Source organism: Tursiops truncatus, chromosome 18 (genome assembly GCF_011762595.2).
Source record: "Tursiops truncatus isolate mTurTru1 chromosome 18, mTurTru1.mat.Y, whole genome shotgun sequence".
Taxonomy (NCBI): domain Eukaryota; kingdom Metazoa; phylum Chordata; class Mammalia; order Artiodactyla; family Delphinidae; genus Tursiops; species Tursiops truncatus.
Window position 1 is genome coordinate 1462325 of NC_047051.1, and position 24071 is coordinate 1486395.

General features: G+C 37.7%; 1 protein-coding gene across 3 annotated transcripts in view; it reads right to left on the minus strand.

Annotated features, from left to right (window-relative positions):
- The window catches only part of ZDHHC20 (zDHHC palmitoyltransferase 20), a 73183-nt gene that overhangs the window by 38747 nt on the left and 10365 nt on the right, over positions 1 to 24071 (minus strand). For all 3 annotated transcript variants that reach the window (XR_012327501.1, XM_019936899.3, XM_019936898.3), the window contains exons 2-3: positions 6956 to 6982; positions 2897 to 3000 (exon numbers count right to left, since the gene is read on the minus strand). Coding sequence is in view for 2 of the 3 variants with exons in the window: in XM_019936899.3 (XP_019792458.1) it covers positions 2897 to 3000; positions 6956 to 6982 (131 nt within the window). In the remaining variant the exon portion in view is untranslated. The remainder of the gene's footprint in view (positions 1 to 2896; positions 3001 to 6955; positions 6983 to 24071) is intronic.

Here is a 24071-nt window from a genome sequence, read left to right on the forward strand (position 1 = left end):
ACAAAGGTCTCAGCTTTAATACCACTTCTTCAGAGAGTTCTTTGATCACACTATCTAAAACAGCTTTTTTCCTAATAGCTGTTACTGTTATGCTCTGCCACATCATCGCGTCCTTTTTCTAAATGTATCACGATTTATAACACTTTATGTTTGTCTTGTTCTTTTTATTCCCAGAGCCCACCACAGTCTGACAAAGAGCAGATGCTTAGGAAATACTTGCCGCCTGAAAGAATGAAAAAAGAATGCCTACCTTTATAACTTAACTTCCCTAAAAATGTATAGTTTTTGCTTTTTCGACCCAACCAATCCCCCTAGATCCAAGCCCGAAGTGCTGCTCGAGCCTCTACGTTTAGAGTCCTTGTAATGCGGTCACGAACATCTATCTCACAACTATGCGATTTCCTACCAAGAGCTACTCAGGCAGCCCAGAGTAAGCTTATTCAGAGAGATAATCTTACATTCCTGTCCCTGGTTGTCACTGCAGCCTAGCTTAGCTGTCCCTTCATGACTGAATAATCAATCCATTCAATACTTACTGATGCCCACTGTGTGCCGGATAGTGGGAGAGGGATATAGTGGAGAACGTGATAGAAATGATCCCTGCCCTTAAACAACCGGCAATTTAATAAGGTGATACATACAGGTAAGCAGGCAATTACAATACTAGATGACAAGGTCCATGACAGGGAAGGTAGATCGTGCCATAGAAGGGCCACTGGACACAGGCTGTCAATTACACTTACAATTACACTTACAGGAATAGGGGAGCATGAAGGATGGAGTGGACGTAAAGGCTTAATTAAGCACTGGGCTAAATGCTAAATGGGTACAACATTGCAAATACAACAACCAAAAAAGAAAAAAGTAAGTTAGGTGGCACTAATGTGCTAGGCATTCTTTTAAGCACTTGCCCTATAGCATTAATTATATATTATTATAAATACCATCAATCACATGTACGTATGGTTAATTTATTTAACCCATACAACAATCCAATAAGGTGCATACGACTACCATCCTCACTTTACAGAGGACGCACCTGAGGTACAGACAGCTAAGGAGTGTGTCCAACGTCACGCGGCTAGAAACGCAGAGGGATGAGGCAGACGAGGGGGTCTGGAGCTGGGGCCTGAGTTCTGAACCTCTGTACTATCCTGTTTCTCAAAAGTATTGCCAATTGTTTTTCTTATTATATTTTTTATTTCCTGTAATAAAAACTATTTACTTTCACACATGCTATGTTTCCAACAGCCATCACTACTAGTAATTGATTAGATAAAATTAGGTCCTTTTCAACTTAAGAGATTAAGATATGGGTGGCAATTTGTAATATAACTTTAAGGGCCGACTAATTATTAGCAAATGTTTGAAGAATATATTTGAAGAAACAGTAAGCTTGATTTGTGGTTTACATTATCCCTTAAAACAAAAGCCCCCAGTAGAAACAACGGGCAGTGAGAGTCTGGCGTTACCCACTACTGCTGAATGTACGGGCAGCACCCAGCAATGCTCCTGCTGGGCATCTGCCCCTAAGGACTACGTGTGTACGTACATGTGCCAGAATGCTGACGGCAGTCCTACGTGTAGAAGCCTGAGACTGCAAGCTGCCCAACCGCCCACGCCCATCAACAGGAGACCAGATAAACTGTGTTTTATAACACAGCAGAGGAGGGAGCCACGGCTGTATACAACAACATGCATGCATCGCACACGAAGAGAACGTTAATGAAAGAAGGCAGACACGCAAGCACACATCCTGTGTGACTCCATCCACGGGAGGCGCAGACCAGGCAAAGCCAGCTGATGCAGTAACTGGGTGGGCAGGGGTCGGGGGAGCAGTGGCTGCAGGGAGTGTGAGGGGCTCATGGGAAAGCAGTCACGTTCTGCTTCTGGAACTGGGTGCTGGTTACTCACGTGTCCAGTTCATGAAAATTCGTCAAGTGTACATTTATGGCATGTACAGTTTCCTGCATATATGTTCTATAAAAAGTTAAATGGAAGTTGATATCTTTAAACATACGTCTATAACTTTTAATGGATTTTGATGGATCTAATACAAAGGGAAACAATTACATTATTACCATCATCTAGTATTTGAGTGCTAACCATATGGCAAGTCCTATGTTAAATGCTTTACATGAATGAATCTCACTTAATCCTCACAAACATCCTACAGAGGCGGGCATGACTGTTAGCTCCACTTTCCAAATAGAAAACTAAGCCTTGGATTCATTAAGTAATGTGTTGGAGCAGAAAATCAAACTCAGGCAGTCCTAACTCCAGAGAATATATTCTTATCTATCTAGCTATTCTAAACTTTAGGTGAAGAGAATTCAGTCAGCTACATCAAGGCAAAAAAGACATAGTGGTCTTCAGCTCTACTCCACATAAATGTGTACTCATATTATTTCCAAGTGGAACCTCCAAGCAGCAAAAACACTAGCCACACTAGGTGTAACGAGCCACAGCACAGACAATTTGTTTCCCACGATCAAAGCACTTTATTTAGTTGCAGCTTATTTGTTCAGGCCTGAGAAAAAATAAATGTTGCAAGTTTCCAAAAATAAACTCTACTTTCCTAACTCAATTCTGTCCCTTAAGATTATTCACTCCAGTGACATAAAGTACATCTTTAATTTAAGAAAACATAGCATGGCAGAAGAATATTAGCACAGCTAAACCTCAGCGCCATCATCCAACTTTTACGAGGCTGCGTCAGTGGGCTGTATCTGAGGGATACGCTGATGACTCACACTCACAATGTAGAGTTACCAAGCAATTTATGAATGAAAACAGAACAAATGCATTATGTAATAAAGTTTTAACAAAGGTAACACAGGGAAAATAATTCCATAATTAGTGAAAACATTTGGTAATTTACCAACATTAAATTTACCTCTTTGGAGGGGGAAGCGGGAGATGTGAAAATTGTCATCCAATAGGACCATACAAACATAACAATGAACAGATGGAAAGCCACAAGGTAAACAACGGCCTTTCCTGGTAAATAAAAACAAATAACATTTCATTGAATCCAGGTGAAAACAGGAAAAAGCATTACATATTAAAACACAATATTTAGGGTCAGGAGGCTCGATCCAATAAAAAATTTAATTAAAATGTACTAAAAACATCAAATATATACACTCCTTTATCTGCATGACGTTAACATTACAGATATGAAAAAACATTCTATTCCTGCATTTAAGGGTTATTGGCCTGGTTTATAAATAAAGACTGTATTCTGAGATGAGATTTGATTTCATTAAGTTGCTGAAGATTTAAGCTGAACTCTTATGAGCACCTCCTTCAAAAGCACTTCCTAAAAGTTAGATTTTAAATGACTTAAAAATTATTATTTAATGTTCACTATGAACATTAAATCCAAGGAACTATATACTGAAAATAAACAACTCAATTCCTGGACTGTCAGGAAAGGTATCCTAAATTCCATTGTCGTTTTCAACACGGGGTAACGAAAAAATTTTAGCCACTCTGAATTTCTGCCATAACTGTTTCCTAAGTGGATTAGTGTAACATTGCAACATCTTTATCTCCAAATATTAACTCACTGATATAACTAAAAACTTTTTGTTGTGTTCTGTGGTTTTTCTATCTGTAAGAAGTGGGACTGGTTTCCATTAAGAAGCCAGAACTATTTACCAAGTGCTTAAATTCTTTTTCAGTTTGGAATGCAGCACCACAAACTCACTGAAGAAAACAAAGCACAGATGAGCACAAAAGTTTGAGATTCTACTCATTTGTAAAGTTTGGATCAAATGTTACTTTTTCCAAAAGCCTCCTCCATTACTTTCAGAATTTATTATCCCTTCATACTATTCTCCCCAAATAATTTACTCAGACTTCAATTAAAGCACTTAATGTGTTTCCTTTAAGTTAGCTGCTTAATATTGATAAGTTAATAAATGCAAAACACTTAGAACAGTGTCTGACACATAATAAATATTGGCTATTATCATCCTTGCTGTCCAAGTATAGTAGTTCCTTATTCTCAAAAACTGGTTCTTTTTGTGCATTCCCTATTTCAGTGTTACCCAAGTATATAGACTGATAAAAGTTTTCACTGGTCTGCAGTTAAATGAGAAACATTAAGAAAAATGTAGTGAAGTTTTTATAAAGCTAACATGTACTCAATTTGAAGTACTGTCCTTCCTTTGGTCTGAGGTTACTTTTCCTTATGTTTTTGGTTTTTAAAAAATGTTTTCACATAAAATAATGATACAAAATTGACAACTTGTTGGACCCCAGCATTTTCTTCTTCAATTATACTGGTCCATGTCTGGTCTAACAGAGCAGAACCCTGAGACACACAGATGACTGATGCAGGAAGCCAGGGCTCGATGGCCCTCACAACGCATGGCTGGCTAATCAGCACGGAGCGCGTACTTCAACTTCTAGCTCCTAAAATCTCTTTCAAAGTAAACTTCTCATTCTTTTCACTGCTAGTGCAATAGTTCTTAAATTGCTGCTCATCTCATATGGGTCACTGCACAAGCCAATGGGCGCCCTTGCCTTCCAGTCTCTTGCTTCCAATCCATCTCAGTGGCCAGCGTAAGATATGTGGCTCACCGTTTCTTATCCCCCTTGGCTACGCAATTCCTGGGAAATAGCTCCACCTACATGACAAATGAATGCATTCTAAAACTCTGAAACTTCCTAGTAACCATATTTATTTTAACTATAGCTACTCAAGTCAGCCCTTCTACCTACTGAAAGTCTACTAGAAGACATATAACGTTACCGTATTTCTAGCCCTCACAATGGTCTCGTGGGTATTCTTTCAGTTTACAAATGTGAAATTGAAGGCTCAGAAAATTTAATATTTTGCCCAGTGTTACTTACTTACTAAATGATAACGCCAGAATTCAAACCCATATATGCTTGATAAAAACCCAAGGTCTTTGTCACTGTGTCATATCTAAACTAATTTTCCTCTGCTTTTTAAATTATTATCTTAGTGGTCACATCCTACTTCAGAGATAACATCTGGTGCCAAGACGAAGCCCTAACCACAACTTCCTTCTATTCTCAAATATGCTTTCTTTTCACTTTCACAAAAACTGATGTCATCCTCGTTGAATACTGTGGTTTCGCAAAATCTGCATTCTCTATCATTCCAGCTCCCTCTATGCTAAACCCCATGGTCTAACCAATGGATTCAAAAGCATCCCCTCATTTGTTTCTCCTTTGGAAAAACAGGCTGGAGCTCAGTCTCCTGTTACACCAACACTGAAGCCATTTTTCAAGCCTGCAATTTTATCTTCACCTATAGCTCATCTCACTTCTTTATATTACTGCCTTGCCCCCACATTCAATCAAGTTTGTCAATCCTCATCTACGTATTATTGCATAGCTTGGTTACTTTAACTTTAAACTTCTTAATCACTGAGTTACTTACAACTAAGGCTAGAATACAGAACAATATACTTTAACATTTTTTAAACATTTAATATTTTTTTAGAATATTTTTGCTCTCCGTGAGAACAAAAGCACATGGTTTTTGCCTTAAAAAATCTTAACCTTCAGTTAAAGAAAGAAAAGATAAAATAAATCTCTTAGTATATTGCCTGGAATATAGTAAGCACTTAATAGACGGTAGTTATCAAATTATAATATAAATAATAACAGGAGATATTGTTTTTAAATAAGTTCAAATTAGTGTGATTACTAATAATCCCATATATATGCTATAAACTATTGGTTAGAAGTAATACTTAAAGTAAAAGCTTAACTCATCAAATTAAATCAAAGTTCAAAGAAAAACTGAACCTATAAATCAAAAGGTCTGACTCAAAAATCACCTGTAACTGAATTAAGAAACAAATAAGCAAACAAAAAACTTTACTCAAAGACTCTCTGAAAGACATGGGGAAAATAACCCCAAGAAATAATGATCCAAGTTAAAAGTTCTTTTATATAAGAACTTCAGAAATTCTCTGCTTTCTACGTCTGTGCTTTCAACACACAGGAAACAGTTTTGATTTTAAGCAAGAAAAACAAGCCTACCAAGATTGAGTCTATATTTATTGTTACTGAGAAGTTAGATCCAAAGTCAACTTGAGATTTACATGCTTAATGCCTTCTATTTTCAACAATAAGAATATTTATTAATAATTTCTAGGGACTTCCCTTGCGGTCCAGTGGATAGGACTCAGCGCTTCCTCTGCAGGGTACACGGGTTGGATCCCCGGTCAGGGAACTAAGATCCTGCAAACTACGCAGCTCGGCCAAAAAAACCACCACCACACAAAAAAATTTCTAATTATTCAACTGTTTGAGAAATCCTCTGGATTTTCATATCTCAAATCAAATTTTATTTTTGAAATTTGATCTCAAAGGACTTAAAATTTTCTTTTATCTCAATAAAATTTTGAGTAATGATTTTTCTCTCCAGACACTGTCTCTTTGATTAGTCATTAAAACTTTAATTCCATTTCAAAATGAACTAGTAATACAATTTACAAATTCAGAGTCTGGTTACTTAATCAAATGACTATGAGTAGTGAAGTACTATTTTAAACAAATGCATAAACAAGAGAACCACCAATAAAATTTAGACATCATGAAACACCTCCTCCTCAAACTTAGCTAGAACTGATATTAAAAATCTTTGAACCACTACTATAAAGAGTTCTGAAGAATATACAAGGCAAAAATATGTATATAAATACATCAAAGAAGTTTGGGTACCAGATGCCTTACAAAATAACAGCAACTTCAATTTACATAAATAACACAAATGAGAATATACTGAATGTATAAAAATAAACCTAATAACACATCTCCTTTTAATTACTTAAGCTTTAAGAATATATATCTCCTTCCTGGAAACCAAAACACACAGAGTCATCACTAAATAACAAGTATATGGGTTGTAATTAAGATACCATAAGTAGTCTACTTAACTTGAGAGTAAAAGTTAAAAGCGCCTTACCGTTTTCTCCATTTCCAGAAAGTGTAACTAGAATAGAAGAAAACACAGTGAATATATTTTAAACACTCGTATATAACCTTTATTTCAGGTTGACTATTCATCACCTTAATATCATTTTCATAAACATAAACTTTAGTTGTAAAATGTAAACAATAAGGCAAATTCAGAACTGCACACTCAAAAACCATGGAAACACTAAAATTCAAATTCTTCTTTACCATAAACATTGCAATCACACTAAAATTTTTCTTCAGACCTTTGGTAATTTTAAGTGTATCTATATGGTTATAGTTATGATGTTTTCTTTAGCTCTTTTCTTAATGCTACCTACAGAATGAGTAGAACTCTCCTCTACGGCACTCATAGGGCACTTAATTAAGTAGTCTGTGATGTAACTTACCAAACTTTTTGTAAAAGCTACACACAAAACACATTGTTATTTTTCTACAGAAAAAAAAAAAGAGGAACTTATCCTGTGATTTTTAGAGCACTTTTCTTCCTAGTTTGAAACCCTGGGAACTGCTCCTTATTCCTCCTCTCTGGATAGTCCAATGGCCTCTGGGTCCTGTTGATTCTACTACCTAAGTCTCTTCACATCCGCCTCCCCCTCCCATTTCTCCCATTGCCTTGTTTTAGGACTTTCTCAAATGCGATAGCTTAAAGCAACTCTACTCGCAGTTTAACACGTCCTCATCACCAGCAAATCTGAAGATGGAATACTCTTCAACACCCACCGGTCACTTACAGAAAAAAGTCCACAATCTTCAGAGTAGGAAACACTATAGGCCCTCTGTGATCTACAGTCTGTCCCCCTCTCCAGTCTCTTGTCATTTGCCCATACCCACGGTCTAATTATCCTGAAAAAAACCTGCAGTTTCCTAAATACATCAAGATGTTTCACACACAATTGCTTCCCCTATTCATCCTTCAAGACCCGGTGTATACACTCCCTCCTTGGCAAAGCCTTCCTGAGTCCCACTCTAGGCAGAGCGGGTCACTCCTTTATTTCAACGTTGCTCACCCCTCCATCTCTACCATACCACCTCATTTTTCACAATTACTTGTTGACATGTCTGTCTCACCCCGCTGGACTGCATTAGTGTGGAATCATGTCTTAGAACAATAACAAACCTAACAGTTATCATTAGTTCCTTCTTACAGATAAATAAACTAAGACTCAAAATAATTAAAGGACGTCCCTGAGGTCACAGAGCTAGTACATGCTGTGTAGGTAAGATCTGAACTCAAGGGCTTCCCTGGTGGTGCAGTGGTTAAGAATCCACCTGCCAATGCAGGGGACACGGGTTCAAGCCCTGGTCCAGGAAGATCGCACATACCGCGGAGCAACTAAGCCCGTGAGCCACAACTATTGAGCCCTCGCGCCACAACTACTGAAGCCCGTGCTCCGCAACAAGGGAAGCCACCGCGATGAGAAGCCCGCATACCGCAACGAAGAGTAGCCCCTGCTCGCTGCAACTAGAGAAAACCCGTGCACGGCAATGAAGAATCAACACAGCCAAAAATAAATAAGTAAAATTAATTTAAAAAAAAATCTGAACTCAAGTCTACTTGGACTTGTATTCTTTCCTGGAGTGTTTCACTTTATTCAGTATTTTAGTTCCAAAGCCTGGCATACAGCAACAATGCTTAAGAAATGTTTATTAATTCAATATCCATTTTTGACCAAAATCTCATTTTTGACTAAAGTATCCAGGAGTATCTGGATACTTCCTTAACAAACTAAAATATATCTATCTCAATCCCCAAACCAACATAATTTAATGAGAAAACACAATAGAAGTATTGTGTCAGGAACATAACATAACAAGAAGGTTCATGATCATTACTTTTTTTTTTTTCTTTAATATTGTTTCAGAGAGGCATAGGGTTTTTTCCAGCCCATCTTAGGTCATTCAGGTATGGTCTGGGGTAGTTAAACCCTGGGCTGGTCCCCTCTGGCCTCACAAAGTATTTCCCCTTTATGCTAGTGTACACTACTAAAAATATAATCTTCATTACGTGCCATGATATGAAATGATTGGGAAGCACTACAGTAGCCACACAATTATAAAAGAGAAATAAGTTAATTGTATAGAAATTGAAAAGAAGACATATGTATCACTACTTGTAGGTTATATGACTACATTCTTTTATAGTCAAAGAAAACCAACTGAAAAACTATTATAAGAGGTGATAGTGTACAAAAACTGATATACAGAAATCAGTAGTTTCCCAATATACACGTAATCACTATGTAGAAGTTATAATAAAAGAAAGTTCTATTTACAAAGCCACCTAAGAAAATAATGTTCCTAGGAATAAATGTAAGAACTGAGCAAGATCTATACAAAAAGAAACGTTTTGATGTTTCTGAGGGACACTAATAAAAATCTGAACAGGTGGAAAGGCTTATATTCTTACATAGAAGAGTCATCATTAAAATGACAATTCTCCTGAGGTTATTCTTATAAATTTAGTGTCATCTCAATAAAAATACTTTTATTTTTTAAGCAGTCAGATTCCAAAGTTCATTTGTGGAAAAATAAACTTACACGATGAAGTAGGAAAATTTTGAAAGAGATGAATAATGAAGTAGCACTAGTCAAGTCAAATCCTAGAGCACAGTATTCTAAAAATACGACAAACGCCGCAATTATTAAAACACTTGTACCGGCTCATGAATAAATACATCACTGGAACAGAACAGAACGCTCCCAAATGGAACCAAATGCATATAAGAATTCGCTATGTGATAAACATGGGATTTCAAATCAGTGTGGATAGAGCCAATAAATAGCATCAGAATAAACGGGTGGCCATGTGGAAAAAAGATACCACTGAGATTCACAACACAGGTCAGGATAAATCCCAAAAGTATCAAAGATTTAAATGCAAAAAATAAAAACAAAATCATGCGTGTACTACATGAAACAAGGGAAATTTAAAATATATACGCTTTTGGAGCTAAGTAGGTATTTCAGAGTATGACACAGAACACTGAAGCCACAGGAAAATACTGATATATTTGACTGCATAAAAGTAAAAATAAACGCTCGAAAAAAATCACTACAAGACAACAAGAAACTAGGAAAAAATATTCACAATCCTTACTATGGACTAAAAACTAATTTCTCTGTTTAAAGAGTACCTACAAATCAATAAGAGTTGTTTTTAAACAACCCACTTTTTCACAGAAAAGGAAATACAAACATCTCAAACATAAAAAAGATGGTCAACCTCATTCATAACAGAAATCCAAAGTAAAACTACAAGAAGATACCATTTTTAGTAATCGTATTAGTACAGATCAAAAGTTGATAACATACTGTGTGATCACACTTGTCAGAGCAGAGTTCTGATTTAAACTGCATCTGGCTAACAGTTTCTGGTGGCTGCCTCTTCCAACTTCCCACTAAGACAGCACGCAACTACAGGAAGCAACAAAATTGTTCCATACCAAAAACAAAGCTAGACAAACCAAGAATGACCAGAACTACTTCGTCAAGAGGGCCTTCCTGACCACAGGAGTGGGGTAAATAAATCTATACAATTCCCTTATCATAACACTCCTGGCACTGGTATGTAACTACTAGTTTCTAATCTGTAGTTCCTTCCAGATTTTTCTTGGAGGAAGGGACACGACTGAGTCACTAACGCCTGGCACAGGGTGGAGTGGAGCCAGCCCTCAGGATCTGTTAGCTGCCCCTCCGACTACACAGACAAAGGACAGTTAGGGACAACCAACACTGGGCCGTCTGCAGAGCCTCTGGCCTCACAGAGGGATATTCCGTTTTCTGAGGATCCCAATATAGTTTTAAAAATTCTTTTGATGATAAAGTCAGAACTATAAAAAACATTACACATACTAATGGTTACATGTGCCTTGTAAAGGTATAATGAATGTCCTTTTTTCAGTCATGTCAGTGACCATGTATAATCTCATTTGCAGATAATATTAATCTAAATTAATCTAAGTTTCTCTGTGAACCTGAGAGCTGGCCACATGCTCTTCTCCGCTTAATTGCCCCCTTTTCTCACCTACTCCCCACTAATTGAGATTGAAAATCCCAGATACTCTCACTTTACCACCATCCTTTGCATCTACTGTGGCCATGTGATACAGTTTTGGCTAATGGATACATCTTTGGAAAAGGAAAAGTTATGGTGGAAAAACCTTTTTCTTCCTTGACAAGTGAAAAGCATGTGAGGAGAAAGCCGTATTACTGCCTTCACCCTGTTTTTGCTTTGCATACTTATAATGTAAGGATGTGCTGACAATCTGTAACTGCCAGCGTTCAACCTCGAGGGAGGACTATTTGCTGGGTACAGGGTTCTGGGCGGACAGTTCTTTTCATTTCACGCTTGAAAAACGCCACAGCACTTCCTTTTGGCCTCCACAGCTTCTGATGAAAAACCTGCTGTTGTTCTAACTTCCCCCCATAGGTAAGGTAAACTTCTGTCACTGTTTTCAAGATTTTATCTGTCTTTAGTTCTCACAAGTTTGGTTATGATGTGTCTTGGCATGGATTTCTTTATCTTGTTTAGTATTCACTCAGCTTCTAGAACCTGCAGGTTTATGTCTTTTGTCACACTTGCAAAAATTTAAGCTACTATTTCTTCAAGTACTTTTTCAGCCACACTCTCGTTCTTCTCTCCTTCTGGAACTCTGATGACACATAGTTTAGATTTTTTTTTTTAATAGTTTCACAAGTCCCTGATGATCTATTCATTTTTATTTCTCAGTTTAATTTCTTCTGTTGTTCACACTGGGCAATTTTTATTCCATCTTTAAGTTCACCGATTCTTTCCTCTGCCCTCTCCATTCTGCTACTGAGTAGACTTTTATGAGTTTTTTAATTTGGCTATCGTATTTTTCAGTTCTAAAATTTCCAGTTCTAAAGATGGGTCTCCTCCACATCTTTGCCAACCGAAGGTCACACAGACTTTCTCATATGTTCACTTCTATAAGGTTTATAGGTTTTACATTTAGGTCTGTAATAGATTTTAAATGCTGATCTTAAAAAAATATGGTATGAAGTGAGGACTGAGGTTAATTTTTTTGCCTAGAGATGGACAATAGTTCCAATATCGTTAGCCAACAAAACTATACTTTCTCTACTGAGTTACCTTGGATTGTCTCATGAAAATTAATCAGCCATATTTGTAAGGGTTTATTTCTGAAGTCTCTACTCTGCCCCACTGATCTATATAGTCCACTCCTACTCTAACACCCCCCTGACTTGATTCCAAGCAGCTTTAGAAAATCCTGAAATCAGACAGTATGACTCCTCCAGCTTCTTTTTCTAAAGAGTTTGGGCTATTTTAGGTCCTTTGCATTTCCATATAAATTTTAAGCTCATCTTTGATTTTAAAAAAAAGCCAGGCTTCCGTGGTGGCGCAGTGGTTGAGAGTCCGCCTGCCAATGCAGGGGACATGGGTTCGTGCCCCGGTCCGGGAGGATCCCACGTGCCGCGGAGCGGCTGGGCCCATGAGCCATGGCCGCTGAGCCTGCACGTCGGGAGCCTGTGCTACGCAACGGGAGAGGCCACAACAGTGAGAGGGCCCGCGTACCGCAAAAAAAACCCCAAAAAACAAACAAACAAACAAAAGCCTGCTGGGATTTTTGGCTGGTACTGTATGGCTCTATAGATCGCTTTAGAAAGAACTGATATCCTTATAGTATCGTCTCCATTCCATGATCCCAGCGTCTCTCTTCACTTTAGATTTTACCTGATCAATACACAAACCCTGCACATATTTTGTTAGATTTATCCCTTTTATTTAATTTGTTGATGCAATTATAAATCAGCATTTTAAAGATTGAGGTATAGTTGATTTACAATATTATATGTTTCAGGTGTACAACATACTGATTCACAATTTTTAAAGATTATACTCCATTTATAGTTACTATAAAACATTGGCTATATTCCCTGTGCTGTACAATATATCCTTGTAGCTTATTTATTTTATACGTAGTCATTTGTACCTCTTAATCCTCCATCAGTTGTTACCCCTCCTCCCTTCCCTCTCCCCACTGGTAACCTCTAGTTTGTTCTCCTATATCTGTGAGTCTGTTTCTTTTTTGTTATACTGACTAGTTTTTTTTTTTTTTTTTTAGATTCCCCATATAAGGGATAACATATAGTATCTTCCTCTGACTTATTTCACTAAGTGTAATATCTTCTAGTTCCATCCATGTCGTTGCAAATGGCAAAATTTCATTATTTTTCATGATGAAGTGGTATTCCATGGTAATATATATACCACATTTTCTTTATCCATTCATCTGTTGATGGACACTTAAGTTGCTTCCATATCTTGGCTATTTTAAGTAATACTGCTATGAACACTGGGGTGCATGTATCTTTCCAAATTAGTGTTTTCATTTTCTTAGAATATATACCCAGGAGTAGAACTGCTGGATCATATGGTAATTCTATTTTTAATTTTTGAGGACCCTCCATACTGTTTTCCACAGTGTCTGCACCAATTTCCATTCCCACCAACAGTGTACAGGGGCTCCCTTTTCTCCACATCCTTGCCGACATTTCTCATTTGTGGCCTTTTTGATAATAGACATTCTGACAAGTGTGAGGTGATATCTCACTGTGGTTTTGATTTGCATTTCTCTAATGATTAGCAATGTTGAGAATCTTTTCATGTGCCTGTTGGCCATCTGTATGTCTTCTCTGGAAAATTGTCTATTCAGGTCTTCTGCCCATTTTTTAATCAGGTTTTTTTTTGATGTTGGGTTGTATGAGCTATTTATATATTTTGGATATTAACGCCTTATTGGTCATATCATTTGTAAATATTTCCTGCCATGCAGTAGCTTGTCTCTTCATTTTATCGATGGTTTCCATTGCTGTCCAAAAGCTTGTAAGTTTAATTAGTCCCCCTCCTTCCTTTTTTTTGGCCTTACCTCACAGCATGCAGGATCTTAGTTCCCTGACCAGGGATCTAACCTGCGCCCACTGCAGTGGAAGCGCAGTCTTAACCACTGGACCGCCAGGAAAGTCCCCTAATTAGGTCCCGTTTGTTTATGTTTGCTTTTATTTTCTTTGCCTTAGGAGATAGATCCAAAAAAATACTGACACAATTTACGTCAAAGAGTGTTCTGCCTGTTTTCTTCCAGGAGTTTTATGGTTTGAGGTCTTACATTTAGGTCTTTCATCCATTTTGAGTTTATCTTTGTACATGGTGCGAGAAAATGTTTTAATTTCGTTCTTTCACATGTAGCTCTCCAGTTTTTTCAGCACCACTTTTGAAGAGACTGTCTTTTCCCCATTATATATTCTTTCCCCCTCTGTCATAGGTTAATTAACAATCAGTGAGTGGGTTTATTTCTGGGCTCTCTATCCTGTTCTGTTGATCTATGTGTCTGTTTTTGTGCCAGTACCATAGTTTTGATTACTGTAGCTTTGTAGTATAGTCTGAAGTCAAGGAGCGTAATTCCTCCAGCTCTGTTCTTTCTCAAGATTGTTTTGGCTATTTGGGGTCTTTTGTGTCTCCACACAAATTTTAAACTTATTTGTTCTAGTCCTATGAAAAATGCCCTTGGTGTTTTGATAGGGATTGCACTGAATCCGTAGATTGCCTGGGTAGGATGGTCATTTTAACAATATTATTTCTTTCAATCCATGAAAATAATACATCTTTCCATCTGTTTGTCATCTTCAATTGCTTTCATCAGTATCTCATAGTTTTCTAAGTACAGATCTTTTATCTTCTTCGGTAGGTTTATTCCTAGGTGTGTTTTTTTTTTTTTTGATGCGATGGTAAATGCAAGTTTCCTTCATTTCTCTTTCTGTTCGTTTGTTGTTACTATACAGAAATGCAACAGATTTCTGATATTTGTTTTGTATCCTGCAACTTTACCAAAATTGATGAGCTTTAGTAGTTTTTTTGCTGGGGTCTTTAGGATTTTCTATGTATAGTACCATGTAGTCTGAAAACAGTGACAGTTTTACTCTTACTTTCCTATTTGGGTGCCTTTATTTCTTTTTCTCCTCTGACTGCTGTGGCTAGAACTTCCTATACTATTTAATAAAAATGGTGAGAGTGGCATTCTTGTCTTGTTCCTGACCTTAGAGGAATGATTTCAGCTTTTCATTGTTGTGTATATTAGCTGTGGGATTATCATCTATGGCCTTTATTATGTTGAGGTAGTTCCCTCTATACCCACTTTCTGGAGAGTTTTTATCATAAATGGATGTTGAATTTTGTCAAAAGTTTTTTCTGCATCTGTTGAGATGATCATATGGTTTTTATTCTTCAATTTGTTAATATCATGTATCACACTGATTGATTTGTGGATACTGATCTATCCTTGCACCCCTGGAATAAATCCCACTTGATCATGGTAAATGATCCTTTTAATGTACTGTTGAATTTGACTTGCTAACATTTTGTTGAGGATTTTTGCATCTATGTCCATCAGCGATACTGGCCTGTGATTTTCCTTTTTTGTGATATCTTTGTCTGGTTTTGGTATCAGGGTGATACCGGCCTCACAGAATGAGTTCAGAAGCACTCCATCTTCTGCAGTTTTTTAGAATAGTTTGAGAAGGATAGGTATTAAGTCTTCTCAAATTTGGTAGAATTCACCTGTGAGGCCATCTGGTCATGGACGTTTGTTTGTTGGGGATTTCTTTTATTACTGATTCAATTTCATTACTGGTAATTGGCCTGTTCATATTTTCCATTTCTTCTTGGTTCAGCCTTGGGAGATTGTACACTTCTAGTAATCTGTCTACTTCTTCTAGGTTATCCACTTTATTGGCATATTGCTGTTCGTAATAATCTGCCATGATCTCTTGTATTTCTGTGGTGTCAGTTTTAACTTCTTTTTAATTTCTGATTTTATTGATTCAGGCCCTCTCTTTTTTTCTTATGAGTCTGGCTAAAGGTTTATCAATTTTTAAAAATATTTTCAAAGAACCAGCTCTTTGTTTCATTCATCTGTTCTATTTTCTTAAGTCACTAATTCATTTATTTCTGCTCTGATTTTTTACTTCTTGCCTTCTACTAACTTCGGGTTTTGTTCTTGTTTTTCTCATCCTTTCTCGTAAGGTTAAGTTGCTTATTTGAGATTTTTCTTATTTCCTGAGGTAGGCTTTTATCACTATAAACTTCCCACTTACAACTGCTGTTGCTGCATCCCATAGATTTTGGATCACTGTGTTGTTTTCATTTGTCTCCATATTTTTTTTGATTTTTTCAGTGATCCATTGGTTGTTTAGTAGCATATTTTCTAGCCTCCACTTGTTTGTGTTTTTGCAGTTTTTTTCTTGTAGTTGATTTCTAGTCTCATAGTATTGTGGCCAGATAAGATGCCTGATATTATTTCAATCAATGAGACCATTAATACTGCCAGTAATATGATTACTGAAAGGTTTAAATAACTTGTTGCATATATGCTCTATATTCTCTAATAGCTGTACCATATATACGTTGTTAGAGCAAATAACCATTACAAACTATATTTTTCTCTTCCTTATAACCCTCCTCACTTAGGTCTATAAGAACATATGTACATATTTAATGTTCATATCATAGTTTAAGTTGCTGTCTCTGTAGTCATTTGGGTTGTCTAAAGCACATCCTCATTCTCTAGCAAACTGGTTTTGTCGTAGATACAATTCAAGTTGTTCTGTTTATATGCAGTGATTTGGGGGAGACTCAAAAATAATAAACCGTTACCATCATCTTCCCAGAATCCCAAAAGACACGGACTTTTTTTAAATGTTGAGCCTTCTTTTAATTTATTTATTTTTATTTTTGGCTGTGTTGGGTCTTCATTTCTGTGCAAGTGCTTTCTCTAGTTGTGGCAAGCGGGGGCCACTCTTCATTGCGGTGCGCGGGCCTCTCACTGTTGCGGCCTCTCGTTGCGGAGCACAGGCTCCAGACGCGCAGGCTCAGTAGTTGTGGCTCACGGGCCTAGTTGCTCTGCAGCATCTGGGATCTTCCCAGACCAGGGCTCAAACCTGTGTCCCCTGCATCGGCTGGCAGATTCTCAACCACTGCGCCACCAGGGAAGCCTGACAGTGACTTTTTGAAGAGAGGAGGCCAGATGTCTTGTGAAATGTGCTACATTCTGAACTTGTTTCTTTTTGGTGTCCTTTACTTCTTCATCTACCCCAACCTTCTCCTCCTACTACCATTCCATTCAAAGTCTAATGGCTTGAGTATAATTTGAGGGAATAGGGGGAAGAGGATGGACAAGAATACTCATCTGGGTACTGTACAGTATTTAAGGAGATACTCAGGAGACACATTATTTAAGTTTGTCACTATCAGTGATGCTACGTTTGGCCATTTGGTAAGGTAGTGACCACCAAATGTCTCCTTTGTAAAGGTCCATTTTTGACTTGGACAATCACGAAATCTTTTTTTTTTTTTTTACGAAATCTTTTGTGGAGTAAAACGTTAAGGGTATGTGAATATCTTCTTCCCCTAACGGTTTTAGCATCCACTGATATGACTTGCCTGAATCTATTATTTCGTAGAATTAGAAAATCACCATTAAAAGCCCTCTATTATTTTTTTATTTTATTTTATTTTTGCGGTATGCGGGCCTCTCACTGTTGTGACCTCTCCCGTTGCGGAGCACAGGCTCCGGACGCGCAGGCTCAGCGGCCATGGCTCACGGGCCCAGCCGCTCTGCGGCATGTGGGATCTTCCCGGACCGGGGCATGAACCCGTGTCCCCTGCATCGGCAGGCGGACTCTGAACCACTGTGCCACCAGGGAAGCCCAAGCCCTCTATTATTTATTTCCATAGTTTTAAGCTGGCATTCTTCTGTAAAGAGCTTTCCCTCACTGGAGATGAACTAGAGTCATTCTAAAAAGGCAGTACAAAAATATAATTATTTCCCTTTAATTACCCGTTTTCAGAATAAGATTTTGGTATAATATTTATCTCCAGCACATCCCTGGTGGTGCAGTGGTTAAGGGTCCACCTGCCAATGCTGGGGACACGGGTTCGGGCCCTGGTCTGGAAAGATCCCACATGCCACGGAGCAACTAAGCCCGTGCACCACAACTACTGAGCCTGTGCTCCAGAGCTTGCGAACCACAACCACTGAGCCCGTGTGCCACAACTACTGAAGCCTGCGCCTACAGCCCATGCTCCGCAACAAGAGAAGCCCACGTTCTGCAATGAAGAGTAGCCCCAGCTTGCCGCAACTAGAGAAAGCCCACGCGCAGCAACAAAGACCCAACGCAGCCTAAATAAATAAATAAATAGATTAATTAATTTAAAAAATTCACCTCCATTGTTAGCAAATAAATTTAGTTTTTCTCTTCTTGAATATCAATACAGAAACTTACAGATTTTATTTACTCGATGTGTCATCAAGTACACTCATTTTTATGTTCAAATTGTCTCACTTGGCTAATGCCTCTTCCAGCTGACTCCTGTAGCATCTCGATCATCCCATTAGTCTCTGAGCACTTCCTTGCACAGCACAAGATGTCCCAGGCTCATTTTATATTTTCCTCCCCTGGACCTGACATTAGCCACTTCTTCAAAGGTCACTGGTTCCTTTTAATGCTATTTAGAAACCAAGCTCTGAATTCTCAGGGTACTCACAGCTACTGGAGTTTCATTGCTTTTAGGCCCTTTGGGTTACAGAAGGAGCATTATACATTTATATTTATATTCACACTGATATTTCCAATTCAAATTGAACGATTCAAATAGAACAAATAGTTTTTTCCTTAATTTCTCGGCATTATATTTGTATCTCTTTACTTTCACAATGAAAATCTTAGTTCCTAAGTAATTTACTTATTTATTCAGTTTAAACTAAAATATACATAAAACAGTTTAAAAACTACATATTAGTTTAAGATTTCTTTGCAGTTTTTTTGTTTTATTCTGTTTTGGCTTTAAACTACATCCAACTAAGGAGTCCTGTGTTACTTTCAAAACTCACTTGAAATAATTCTTTCCTCTGTGTAGTTATAGTACCAACTTCATAAAATTAAGTTCGTTTCATGATTTCAAATTTTACAGTTTGCTTTTACCCCTCTTTGTTTTATTTTTATTTTGGATATGTAACAAATATAAATGTTTCAACATTAAAACTATGTAAAAAAGGTACTCAGAAAGGCCTGGCTTTCATTCCTCACCCCCTCACCCCAGATAATCATTTTTATTAGTGTTTGTTTTATCCTTCCACTATTTCTTTTAGCAAAATAAGCAAGTATGTATTTCTAATTTCTTCCTTTATATATTTTGGTCTACACCTTGCTTTTTTCACTTACACCCTAGAAATCACTACACATTAGTACACAGAGACAACTATTGTTTCCTTTTTAAAGCACTGCATGGTATTCCACTGTGTGGGTGTTCCAGTTATACAACCAGGCCTCTATTGATAGCCATCTGGGTTGTCTCCAATCTTCTGCTGTTACAAACAGTGCAGCAATGAATAACCCTATGCATGTGTTGTTTACTTGTGGAAGTTTATCTTCAGTGCAGATTTCGAACAGTGGGATTACTGGACTGAAAGTAAATCTGTCTGCTTTCCCCAAACTCAATTATAGGGGTTGTACCATTTTGATACTCCTACAAGCAATGCATGAGGCTGCTTATTTCTCTACAATAAAATATCTTCAGACTTTTGATACTACAGGGTAATTTTACTTTGCATTAAATAAATTAGGGTAAGAATCTTCTCATATGTTTATAAGCCATTTTTGTTTTTTTTTTCCCTATGAACTATGTCACATCCATTTTTTTTTTTTTTTTTTTAAATCAGGCTTTCCTCACTCCCTGGTTGTAAGACCGTCCAGCCACGTTTTCTCCTAGTATTGGAAGGTTCTTATTTTTTATATTCAGATTTGGCCCATTTTGAAATGGCAGATTCCAGGGGTAGGAAACGTATCAGATAAGCCTAAAAAAAATCTCCTGGCACCTGAAGATAAGGAAAGAAAAATGATGGTGACATGTCAAAAGGACACAGAAACCAAACTGAAAGGGTTCCTACTGGCTAAATCTGGGACAATTTGAGCAACAAAATAAACGATACAGGGATTTCCCTGGTGGTGCAGTGGTTAAGAATCGGCCTGCCAATGCAGGGGACACGGGTTCGAGCCCTGGTCTGGGAAGATCCCATACTCCGCGGAGCAACTAAGCCTGTGCGCCACAACTACTGAGCTTGCGCTCTAGAGCCCGCGAGCCACAGCTACTGAGCCCGTGTGTCACAACTACTGAAGCCCGCACACCTAGAGCCTGTGCTCCTCAACAAGAGAAGCCACCTCAACGAGAAGCCCGCACACTTTAACGAAGAGCAGCCCCCGCTCGCTGTAACTAGAGAAAGCCCACGTGCAGCAACGAAGACCCAATGCAGCCAAATAAGTTTATAAAAAAAAAATGATATGTTATAATCCATAAAATAAGAACCCATGAGAGCAGGACGATGTAAATGAATGAATAAGTAAATAAATGGGGAGGAGGGAAGGCTCTTCCTTTCAGTTCAGTTCTTAAATGTAGAAGAAATCACAGAGTTTAAAACATCACCATTTGGCAACCAGCACAGTAATTGCTTCAAGCAAGAGTCCTCAACAGATGCTACAAAAGAGTGAGCGCAAGTAACCACGAACAGATTTTCCCACAAAGACACTTGTCTCAGGTTGCGTTCTCTGGAATCAGGTGCTGAGACAGAGTTTGGGGTGCAAGATACTCACTAGGGATCAACACGTGTGAAAGGAAGTGGGGGAAGCAGAACTGGGCAGAGGTAGACGTCTCACTATAGTTCAGGCCTATCCAAGCTTCAGCCACAGGCAGGGAGCTCTGAAGAAGTCCACCCCTTCTCACTCAGCACTGGATGCCACCGCCCAGGAAGGGTGTGACCTTGCGTGAGCTGAGTCACACTGAACAAACTGAGCTGACTGCTGGAAGCTGTCTGCTGACTGCACGTGCCACAACTGAGCAAGCCCTTCCTCAAAGAGGGATATGTGTGGGTTGTCTGGTCTACCAGAATACGTATTAATTACAAGGAAAACTGTACCTTTACAGAATGGAGAAATTGGCTGATACCAGCTTATGTGGTGACCAAAGTAAACAGTTCTCAAGACAGTACAATCAATGACACAGCATTACTTTTGTGGTATTCATGCTATAAAATGTATACATGAGGAAACATCAGACATACCTAATTTGAGGGACATTCTACACAAGAAGCCTGTACTCTTCAAAAATGTCACAGTCATGAAACACAAAACAAGACTGAGGAGCTCTTCCAGATCAAAGGACACTAGAGAGACCTGACAGCTAATTGCAATGTGTGAGCCCGGCCCGGCCTGTGGAGCAGAACAACGGTTTAGTGGGACAACTGGAGAAGTCCCAGTAAGGCTTACAGATTAGAGAGTAGCATTTTATCATGCGAATTTCCTGACCTTGATATCTGTACTCTGATTATATAAGAGAATGTTCTCTGCTATAGACTGAATGTTTGTGTTCCCCCAAAATTCATGTTAAATCCTAAGGCCCAGTGTGATAGTATTTGAAGGTGGGGCCTTTGGGAAGTGATTACATCATGAGAGTGAGGCTCTCATCAATGGGATTAGTGCCCTAATAAGAAAGAGATCCCTCACTCCTTCCATCATGTGACAATACAGTGAAAAGATGGCCATCTATGACAAGAAGTGCGCCCTCACCAGACCCTGCTGGCACCTTGATCTTAGACTTCCAGCCTCCCTAAGTGAGAAATAAATTTCTACTGTTTATAAACCACCAACATACGTCTATGGTATTCTGTTAAAGAACCTGAACAGACTAAGACACTCTTGTTTTTAGAACAAACACTGACGTATTTGCAGGTGAAGGGACATAAGGTCTGCAACTTACTCTCAAATATTTCAAAGACAGAATGAATAAATGATAAAGCATGTACCAAATGATAACCTTTAGGGAATCTGGGTGAAGGATATATGAAAATTCTTTGTACTATTTTTCACAAGTCTAAAATTATTTGAAAATAAAAAGTGTAAAATATAAGAAAAAAGTATTTTATCCATTTGTAGTTTATCTTGGAATACAGTGTGAGATATGGACCCAATTTTATCTCTTATCAAATATCTATCCAGTTGTCCCACCTTCTCCTCTCCTCTTTATTCTAAATTTCTATATCTACTGTCTATTTCTGGACATTCTATTCTATTCCATTGGCCAATATGTCTGTCCACACATCATACCATACAACTGGTACACAATTTTTATAACAGATTTTATTTTTTAGAGCAGTTTTAGGTTCATAGCAAAACTGAACAAAAAGTAGACAGAGTTCTTTTTTACACCCCCTGCTCTCACAGTTTTAATTATAGCGATTTGTGGTTTAAAATCAAGTGAGGTTTTGCACTCTTTATCATTCTTTCAGAGATTTCTTGGTTGCTCTTTCTTGTTTATTTTTCCATGTGACCTTTAGGATCAACTTGTCTAGTGCCAGAAAAAACAAAACAAAAAACCATTTACTGGGACTGGATTTATGCATTAAATTGGGGAGAACTGAAGTCTTCGTAATGCCGAGTTATTCTATTCATGAACATGAAATATGTAATGTTTTCCCATTTGTTCAAGTCTACTTCTATGTTTTTCAGAAATGCTTTCCTCCTATAGACCTGGCATTTTTCTTGAGTTTCTTAAGTATTTTATCTTTTTGATGTTATTGGAAATGGAGACTTGACTTCTACCATATTTTCAATTATTCATTATTTTATTTACTGTGTACATATAGAAAGTATTGGGTTTTGTTTGCTAATTCTATATCCTGCCATTTTACTCAATTCCTTTTGTTTAGGTGTTCTGTTGTTATTGACTCTCTTGGCTTTTCAACATATACTATCACGTCATCTGCATGTAGAAATAGCTTTCCCTCTTCCTTTCCAATATCTTATGCTTCTAATTATTCTCTCTTGATTGAATGTGGTAACTGGTTTTGTCAATACAATGTTATTCAATACATAGCAATGGACACAGTGATATGTATTTACTGCTGGTTTTAGTGGAAATTAAGTATTTTGTGTGTGTGCAATTTTGTTTGAAAGGTAACCGTTTACTCGTATTTTATTATGCTTTTAATCGGGTATGGATGTTGGATTTTTCAAATATCTTTTTGGCATCTATAGAAATCATGATTTTTCTTCCTAAATGTATTAATATGATGAATCAAGTAACAAAAGTAGAAGGAATTAGTTATTACCCTTTACATCCACTGCTAACACCATTTCCTTCAGAGGCACAAGTCCCTTCAGTTCTGATCGCTCACCGCCCCCAACACCACTAATGCAGCTTTGTTCCCAAAGGTCAACAACTGTCTTAGTCTAAAAGGATTTAAATAGATGTTTCATGAAAAAGAATTCTACGGCAAAAAAGAATTTAGAAAACTACTGGATTAAACAAATTTACATACTTAGTTACAGCAGGGCTTCTTAAAATGTGTAATGTGCAAATTCGCACTGTGAAAATAACGATAGAGACCATTATATAAAGTCCAAATGAATCTGACAATGTGCATTTATACATTTTGAATCCACAGTGTCAAATACAGTACCTGGAACACTAAACAGTCCATGCTTGTTACATTACTAAAATAACATAGAGATTTTTTTTTCTTAAACAAAATTCACATTTTATTTAGGTTGAAATAAGCATAGGGATGTTTTTAAGGTCAGGAGAGTATCTGTATTTGAAATTGTGGGTTATCTACTCTGTGAATACATTCCAATTCTCCCTCTTGTACTAGGACGGGAAGTGGCAGAAACACAATCAATTCACTCATTCAATGAATCTATTGAGTACACATTACACAGGACCTGTTTTAGGTTCTGGAAATAAAGCAGTGAACACACTTATCAGGAGAGAAACGCAAACAACTACATGTCAAGAATTAATAAGTGCTATGAGGAACCACAAAGCAGGGTAAGGAGAAAGTGAAAGAGGAAGCACTTATTTTATATAGGGTAGTCAGGAAAACCTCTTTGATGGGGGAATATCTCAACAGAAATCTAGATGAAGTGAGAGAGCTAGGCTTGTGGAAATCCGGGAGGAAAGCATGCCAGGCAGAAGGAAGAGTAAGTACAAAGGTTCTCAGGTGGGACCACGCAAG